Source organism: Erigeron canadensis, chromosome 8 (genome assembly GCF_010389155.1).
Source record: "Erigeron canadensis isolate Cc75 chromosome 8, C_canadensis_v1, whole genome shotgun sequence".
In the NCBI taxonomy this organism is placed as follows: Eukaryota; Viridiplantae; Streptophyta; class Magnoliopsida; order Asterales; family Asteraceae; genus Erigeron; species Erigeron canadensis.
Genome location: NC_057768.1, coordinates 27,321,733 through 27,330,598, shown reverse-complemented (window position 1 = coordinate 27,330,598; position 8,866 = coordinate 27,321,733). Strand labels below are relative to the sequence as shown.

General features: G+C 33.1%; 1 protein-coding gene across 3 annotated transcripts; it reads left to right on the top strand.

The window, feature by feature from the left end:
* Nucleotides 1–3,728: 3,728 nt before the first annotated feature.
* LOC122579300 (2,3-bisphosphoglycerate-dependent phosphoglycerate mutase 1-like) lies at nucleotides 3,729–8,189 on the top strand. 3 transcript variants are annotated; one of them, XM_043751444.1, is made up of 8 exons: nucleotides 3,729–3,884; nucleotides 5,293–5,561; nucleotides 6,180–6,403; nucleotides 6,475–6,593; nucleotides 6,699–6,855; nucleotides 7,061–7,162; nucleotides 7,251–7,370; nucleotides 7,779–8,189. In XM_043751444.1, exons 2-8 carry the CDS (start codon nucleotides 5,294–5,296, stop codon nucleotides 7,821–7,823), a joined length of 1,035 nt encoding a protein of 344 aa, XP_043607379.1. In that variant the 5' UTR covers nucleotides 3,729–3,884; nucleotide 5,293; the 3' UTR covers nucleotides 7,824–8,189. The 3 variants fall into 3 exon arrangements, with proteins under 3 accessions (XP_043607379.1, XP_043607378.1, XP_043607380.1); XM_043751443.1 differs by having other exon boundaries at nucleotides 3,729–3,960; XM_043751445.1 differs by lacking the exon at nucleotides 3,729–3,884 and adding an exon at nucleotides 4,305–4,321.
* Nucleotides 8,190–8,866: the final 677 nt, after the last annotated feature.

Sequence of the window (8,866 nt, the reverse complement as noted above, 5' to 3'; positions counted from 1 at the left end):
ACAAAATGTTGTATGAAATTTAAATATGTTGTTAGATATAATATATAGATATAGATGTATCTATGTTATTTACATATATATGAATCATGTAATCACTTTCATGTAAATCTACTGTTATCATCTATAAACTAGTAAATGACAACTAGTTCATTGTATCTTGTCTTTTTGAGGAGTAAGTTGAAAGATCAATCTTTGACATAGACGGATCTAAGATTATTTCATTATTTGAGAGTAAGATATTTTGCTATTTAAAGTACTAGTTAATCAACCCGCATATTATTCGGGCTCCTGAATAGAATTTAGTCCTTTAAAGATAAATGAATGTCTTTAACTTTTTATTATGTTGAATACTATTATTTTTTATATTTTGAGTAAGCGATGTTAAGACTACATTTTGTTTGAGTAAGATCTTATAAGAATTTTGCTATTTAAAGTATTTATATGCAAAACCTTAAAAAACATATGCACAAGTCGTTAAGGAAACTCTGGAAAATTGGCTATCTATCTAACTTTCATTCAACTTGCGGAGATCATTTTCATCTACCTGTCAATTTTGGAAAATGAAAAATCCTCCAAAATTAAAAACTTAAAAATCTTCCTAACTATTAAATGATAACATATGAAAAAATCAAGGGGCAAAATTAATAATGAGAATGAGTGAATACCACATATGACCATCTAATTGCTTGATCAAAGAACGATGTACTGAGGATGGCTTATACTCGAATTGGGAATGGAGTTGGACCAGACCTCAAGTACCCCAACAGAACTATTCCAACGGGAAAGCATGCTTTCTCGCATCAATAATGTGACTCTCTCTGAAGCTAAAAACTCTTGGATCTGGCCCTTAGATCCCATTCATGGGTTCACTCTTAAATCTTTTAAAAAAGAATTCAACAAGCGACATTTGGCCCAAACCGTTGGATATTTCCTTGGAATAAGGTCGCTCCTCTCAAAGTAAATATCTTAGGATGGCGACTTGAGATGCAACGTATTCCAACACTAGATCAACTTCAGAAAAGGAACGTACTAGTGACATCATTCATGTGTCCGTTGTGTAATTCCCACCCCGAATAATCCATTTCAAATGGGATTTGTCCTGAGCACTTATTTCTTCATTGCCAATTCTCATTTGCATTCTGGTCTATCTTACAGAATTTGTTTCAGCTTCCATCCAATAAGCTGTGATCACTAAGGGACCTCATGGAATTCTACATAACCACCTACACCTATCCGCGATTACAAAAGCTCATTCATGTCATTACTCTGGCATACTTCTTGGTATTGTGGAAAATAAGGAATGAGTTCATCTTCTCCAACAAACAACCATCTCTTCGGTTTGCATTCAAAGAGCTCAAATACACCAGCTTCATGTGGTTATCTCACCGATCCTCTTCGGATTTGACCTGGTCCAAATGGAAGTCTTTTACGATCTAACATTTGTACCATGCATTCTCCAAGCTTACTTCTTTGTTTTATGCTTTATGTTCACTCTGTTTTTAAACTCCATATGTAACTCCTAGCTCCTCGTTAGGATTTATCATATTAATAAAAATTCCATTCAATGTTCAAAAAAAAAAAAATTTTACAAAGAGTTTTAGGCAAATCTTTAAGAAATCACTGGTCCTATGTTCGTTTTTATGTGCTTTTTAGCTATAACTAGTATATTTATCCGGGCGTTGCCCTTGGAAAAAACAAAACTCTAGTGACAAAAGTTAAAAACATTAAGCCGAAAAATGAAATTTGCGTGGCAAAAGTTAAGAAAACAAAAGTTGTGGTCAAAAGTAAAGAAAATGAAATTCTGGTAACAAAATTTAGAAACCAAAAGTTATCTTTACTACTATATAATATAGGAGCCCTTTTTTCTAAATCTCAAATTACAACTTTGAACTATCTAAATTATCCATCTTCATTATTCACTAATTTAAATATCTCTACCTAATATATATCTATAATACTTTTAAATCTCAACCACTCATTTTCCTCTCTCACCTCAAATATGAACCACTCATTTTTTTCCTCTCTCATCCATAAACCATTTTATTCCTCTAATTCATTCAAAATCTTTTATTGCAAAAAACGTATATCAATAACTTTTGATGGGAAAAGCTTAGAAACGAAAAGTTATATGGCAATAAGTAACTAAAGCAAAACTTTGGTGGCAAAAGTTAAAATACTTAAACTTGAAAAAAAAATCCATTAAATACCTTTTTGTAACTACTGTTAGTTAGCGAAGTAACACTTAACGGTCGTTAAAGCCGTTAATTGTTTTTTTGTGCAACAACAACTTGTACTTCATGCAATGTATTTTTAAATGGATAATGATAAATCAACCTAATTAGTGTGTCTAAAGTTGTGTCTAATTGTAAGATGATGACATGTGAAAAAATCGGGGGCAAGATTAGGAAAGAGAAATAGTGCATTCCACATGTCAAATTTCTAAGGTTTTAGGCATATCTTTAGGCACATCAATTAGGTTGATTAATCATTTTCCTTTTTAGATACAGTAACACCCCCTCACATACCAAAGTTACTTTTTAGTATTTATTTATATTATAATGTCAAAACATTTAACTTCTCTTAGGACGTAGGAAACTTAAAATGGATCGACGTTCAATTTTTTTCATTGGTGCATTCAAATGCAAAAACAACATATGAAACCACCCTCGTAGTAATTCTCAGCCAAAAGATGGTTTTATGTGAATTCATATTAACCGAATGAGATTAGTCCCTATGTGGCTTAAATTCTTAAAAATTCTTTATCTAAACAGTCATAAATAACCCTGGAACTTCTCTTTTGGTTTAGGTCGAAGAGGTGACACGTGAAGGTACTCAAATGCACTTTGACCAAATTTATCGAAGGTATTCAAGTCTAGGTTACTATACACCATAATGGGAAGTGATATTTTCTACAACAAATTTTAACTATCTACAACAATTTCTGCATGACACAGTTGTACACTGCGTTATATAAATTTTATATTTTAATTTTAGATGACTAAAATTTATTGTATGAATATCACCCCACCATAATAGTTTAGTGCAATAGAACATCAAGTCAATCAAATTGAGAATTTTGACCAAAAGTCTATTAATCAACTTATTCCATTTAAACAATCAACCAAGGTCCAAGGCCGTCTCTGGAGATTTATGAACCTAATCTGAGCCTTAAGAAAAAGGGCCCATAGGCTATACCGCAACAAATTGTATTATATAAATTAATCTTTAAAACGACAGTAAATATTATATCAATAAAATTAGCAGATGTTATTGTTCAAAAAATTAAAAAATCTATGCAAAAATATACTATTGAAATACTCCTACCGTCCCATTTTAGTTGTCATGTTAATTAATTTTGACCGTAAATAACTTTGTTTGTACTATATGTTATTTGATAAAACTTATATAGACGAAAAGTACATTAAAAACTTATATGGTCAACATGACAATTAAAATGGGACGGAAAGAGTAACATATTGTAATACCTAGCTGAGGATGTATGTAATTTTTTTAGCATTTTTCCTAACAAATTGGTTATGAAAAATGCTAAAAAAAAAAATACCCCTAGAGTAAATGAGTCGACTTTCTTAGTGACTTAAAACAATACTAATCTAATGAACTTGTTAATTATGCCTTTTGAGAACATGAAAGGCAGAGGGAAAAAAAAAACTAATATAAACATCATAAAAAGGACGTCCCAAAATTTGTTTTTCAGACAACCAACCAACCAACCCCTCGACCGATTTCTTCTAAGCATTAAATACAAACCAAAAAACATACTCATTCTAAATCATCACGACATGTAATATTTTGGCATATGCTTTGACTGGCACTTACTCTCATTGCCATTATAATCTCCATCAACCAACCTTTTTAATTTCCTTGTAATAACCTTTAACCTCCCTCAGTTTAATCGCCAACCAAGGCGTCAATCCTTCTGCTTATATCATTATATATAATGTATGTATGTTTTTCTTTTCAATTCTTACGTACATTGTCTAAAACTAGCAGCTTAGTCCCCTGTTTTACTCTTTATTTTTTTCTGCCTTTTTTGGTATGGATTTGAATTATATGTATTTTTTTTGTTTTTGTTTTGCCTAACTTGTTGAATTTGTGTGATGCCCATTTGCTTAAATTTGGTTTCTTGTAATACCCATTTGCTAAAGTTATGTTGGGTACATGTTGACTTTTTATGGTCAACTTAGTAACTTGTAGTTACAGTTTCTATATGTTTTATGTTGAATTTTTTACACCAATTTTTTTCTTTGTGTTAACTGTGATAAATTTGGTGTAGCTGACCATAAACTGTTAGTAAAAAAAGGTTTAAAAGCCATATAGATTTTGAAGTTCAATAGGAACCTGTTTGACCCTCTAAAAGTCAAAGTATAAGTCTATAAATTGTGGAAATATAGGAGTATTTGTTTTGTGAATTGGTGCTTTTGTTTAAAATTTGGTTTTTGGCAATACATGATTTTCCTTTGAGTGGTGTGATCTCTTATGCTATAAAGTATATCGATGCTATTGCTTACCTCGAGTATCACGAAATCTTTATAGGGATAAAACAAATGACAACTTAAATCCAAGGCAACTAAAAGTTTGAGTTTCAACAAATAGATTATGTGAATTTTCGTGTTGAAAATTGAGACTAGCTAGATTTTGTATTTATAACATATGAAAGTTGCACATGTTAGAGTTGAAAGGTTGCAACTCTACAATATGAAAAGTGTTATATGAATTGACAACCTTTGATATATCAATTATAAAATTATTAATATCAAGGCACGCCCTTTCATTTTGGTAGGAATTAATTTCAAAGGAGATTTTGGTGGGAAAAATGATTAAGTTGACAGGCTCCCTAGACCCCCCAAGTGGCACTGCCCCCCTGCTAAAAATCGAATTTAGCCTTAACAAGGGTGCAACTTGCACTCACTAACTCGTATATAAGCTTAAAGCCTTAAACCGAGATCGCTTTGTCTCAAGTAAATCACAATCATGCTAAATGGCTAAGATTACCAACAACTTTAATTTAGATGATAAGTTTACTATGTGGATAGTATTTATAATAATATGGGTTTCTTTTGTAGGTTCATAATTTTGTTTCATTTCAAGTAATTTTTTTGTGCATTTGATCTGATCTGAATGATCATTTTAGATTGTTTGGCAAAACTTGATGTTGGTTTTGAGGTTTTGATTAGTAAGGGTCAAAATAATTAGTCTTGGAGAAGCATGTAGGAGTTACTATAAGAAATCTGATTATTTAATTTAACATCTTAACTTGATATCAATTTTCAGAATGGCTGCAACAGCGTTTAATGGGTGTCTTGGTACAATCAAGTCCCATGGATACATTGGTAGTTCTGCTCTTCGTCAAGAATGTGGAAATAGTACTCTGCAGGTGACCTCCAAAGTTTTTAAGACCAATATTGGATTGTCGATAAAAGAACTTGATTGTTCTAGAAAGAGGGGTTCATGTTTAGTTCAAGCATCTTCTACCCAGACTACAGTTGGGGGCCAAGTCTCAAGCCCGTTAAACAACAACATGGAATCCCCTAAGAAATCAAGTATGGTATTTCCTTTGCCTTGACATGATGGATGGGTCGTGTGGGTTGGGTAAAGGGTCAAATTGTGTCGGGGTTGAAGAAAGTCATTTTTCGAGATGCAAATAGATATCTGACGAATTTCACCCGTTCAACCCATTTGACCTCCCTTTTAAGTTGCTTTTTTCCTTTGACCAATTTCATCTGTTTGAGATAGCCCACATAGACCTACATAAGTAAATTTCCGCCACTACTTAATTGTGCTGCTTCTGGTGGTTGACTTGGATATCCATTGGTCCTGACTTTCTGTTGCAATGATATCATTTTTAAGAAACCACCCAAAACCATTTAGCTTTGCAATAATGGGTAAATCTTGAACAATTGATTAGAAGTAAGTTCATGATTGTTTAATCTGCGTTGCTGCTACATTTTAGTGGGATGTTGGTTGGTATGAAAGAAAAATGTTAAAACTCATATACCATAGTTCAAAAGGGAATCACTTTACCTATTATGAGCAACTGCAAATGGTGATCTAGTCATACCGCATCCACAGATATTTAAGATCCATATTGTTTATCCAAAATATGTAACTTTGTTGTGTTTTATTTTAAATTCTGAAATGAGTGTATATGTGAATTTCAGAGGAAGCGGCGTTGATATTGATTAGGCATGGTGAGTCACTATGGAACGAGAAGAATCTCTTTACTGGTTGTGTTGATGTACCATTGACAAAAAAAGGTGTAGAAGAAGCAGTCGAAGCTGGTAAGAGAATAAGCAATATACCTGTGGACATGATATATACATCTGCACTTATTCGTGCACAGATGACAGCTATGCTTGCCATGTCACAGCATCGACGCAAGAAGGTATACTGACACACATTATAATCCCTTTTTATTGGGTTTCTGATTTTTCTGACAAAATCAATATTACGTAGGTGCCTATTGTTTTGCATAATGAAAGTGAACAGGCACAATCTTGGAGTCAAATTTTTAGTGAAGAAACTGAAAAGCAGTGTATCCCAGTTGTTACGGCGTGGCAGTTAAATGAACGAATGTAAGAAGTTTAACTTTTCTTGTGGAGATTGAAATTTTTTGAATGAGTTAAAATTCACAATCTTACTTACTTTTGTATAATCCTCACTCTTTTTTTAATATACAGGTATGGAGAATTGCAGGGTCTAAATAAGCAGGAAACTGCTGATAAATACGGGAAAGAACAAGTTCATGTGTGGCGTCGTAGTTATGATATCCCTCCGCCAAATGGCGAAAGTTTGGAAATGTGTGCTGAAAGAGCTGTCGCATACTTTAAAGAACACGTAAGTATAATTTCTATACCAAAACTCTCTCAGCTGTATAAACGAATATGTTATTATGATCACATCTTCAAAGAGCAAAAGCCCTTCCAAAAATTTGCTTGACTTATTTTTATTACATTCATATTAATCAACTTCCAAACCCAGTTCTACTTTCTGGAATCTATCTTTTTTCACTTTTTTTAAGTCCGCCTGGAAAAATTTTCAGATCGAACCTCAACTACAAACTGGTAAGAACGTTATGATTGCTGCACACGGGAATTCCTTGAGGTCTATCATAATGTATCTTGACAGATTAACTTCTCAAGAGGTAAAAACTTGATCTTATATGATGTTCATGATGGTTGTCCTGTTTGGGTATTTTGAAAACTGAATGAATGCTGCATATATTGTTTCAGGTTATAAGCCTGGAACTGTCAACGGGGATACCCATGCTTTACATTGTCAAAGAGGAAAAATATATCAGAAGAGGAAGTCCAGCAGCGCCAAGTGAAGCCAGCGTTTATGCTTATACAAAGGTGGGTCGGATTCAACTCTTATGTGAAATTGGATCAGTTTGGGTTATATATTATTGACAATATGTTAAACGGGTAAACTAGGACATCCGAAGCAAACTAAGACAACTCATAGAGGACACAGGGAGTAACTTTACAATCACATTTTATACTTGTGTATGTGACACACACACACACACACACAGATGATACACGCATTAATTTACTCCCACACACTCTGGCCGGAGGTCTTTCTACATCTCACCTCCCCCATACCTTGTTCATGACGGGGTTGACATTGACATTTTGACATTGACACTTGTGTGTTGTGTCCATGACAAACTTTTTATATGCCTTGCATAAAGATTAGTAACTTTATTTTATCAAACAATTCAGGCATTCAATTGACAGTGTTTTCAATGTACATTGTAGAATTTGGCTCGTTACAGGCAAAAGTTAGATGAGATGGTTCATTGATAAATCAGCAGACTCTACGTTTTTCAAGAACCCCTCCTGTTCATGAATACATTTCTTGAAACTATCTCTGTTCGTATATCTCATGGTTCTTAATTTCGTGTCTTCATTTGGTGCATCAAATCAACTTGAACCAACAAACTGTCAGAACATGTGTTGGTTTTCAAGATTCAGTTAGTAAATTGTTGTTCAAATACAAGTCTTGTGCGGTAGAAACTCAAATTATGTGATTTGTTTACAGAGTGACCTTTTTTGTTTCTTTCTTGTCAGTTTGTAATATTGTATAGTTTGATAGAAACAGAATAATGATATTTGCCTTATTGGGTACTGCTCCATCTTGCCTTTAATCTATTTCATTTTTTATATCTAGATTATATTTGGCAAAAAGTCTAGAATTTTGAATTTAAAAATAATGCAATACAAATACACACACACACATATATATATAGGGTGTATATATATGAAGAATTGAGTTTGTAGTGGTTCCATTCCCGTCGATGAGAATAAGTTTATCTTTAGGCTCAATGCAACTTTCTACTCGATAAAGTTGAATCCTCTTTGCAACATCGTGTTTCATCCTTTCTGCGTATTTCTTGATGTCCAATATTTCTTCATCTTTTCCATCAAATGCAGGCTTGAGGACATCCATGGAAAATAAGTTGTCCATGATGGTCTTCGTTTTTGGATTGTTTGCATAAACAAATTTCACTTTGTTTGCAGTCTTGGGCTCTAGAAAAGTCTTTACAATCTACAACACAACCATGTTTACATAATGTACCAGTTAATACAAAGGACTGGTTTTAACTTCACAAGTCAAAGTCACCTTTTTTGTGTGTGGATATATGTGGGTGTAATGCATTCTTTAATTTTATGCTAAAGAGGTGTATCTGATCTTAAATCAAATGTACCTTATAAAATGGCTCAAAGAATTTGGGTGGGTTGTACTAGCACATAATTGCTATATATAGCGCTATATCATGTCTTGTTTAATGGAGTTAGAAAGTCAGTAGTTTTTCCATATTACTGATCTTCTTAGCATATTCATA

Coding starts and splice junctions, on each gene's coding strand:
- LOC122579300 (XM_043751444.1), top strand. CDS start 5,294: ATGGCTGCAACAGCGTTTAATGGGTGTCTTGGTACAATCAAGTCCCAT. Junction 7,163..7,250: donor ACAGATTAACTTCTCAAGAG/GTAAAAACTTGA, acceptor ATATTGTTTCAG/GTTATAAGCCTGGAACTGTC. Junction 7,371..7,778: donor GCGTTTATGCTTATACAAAG/GTGGGTCGGATT, acceptor TGTACATTGTAG/AATTTGGCTCGTTACAGGCA.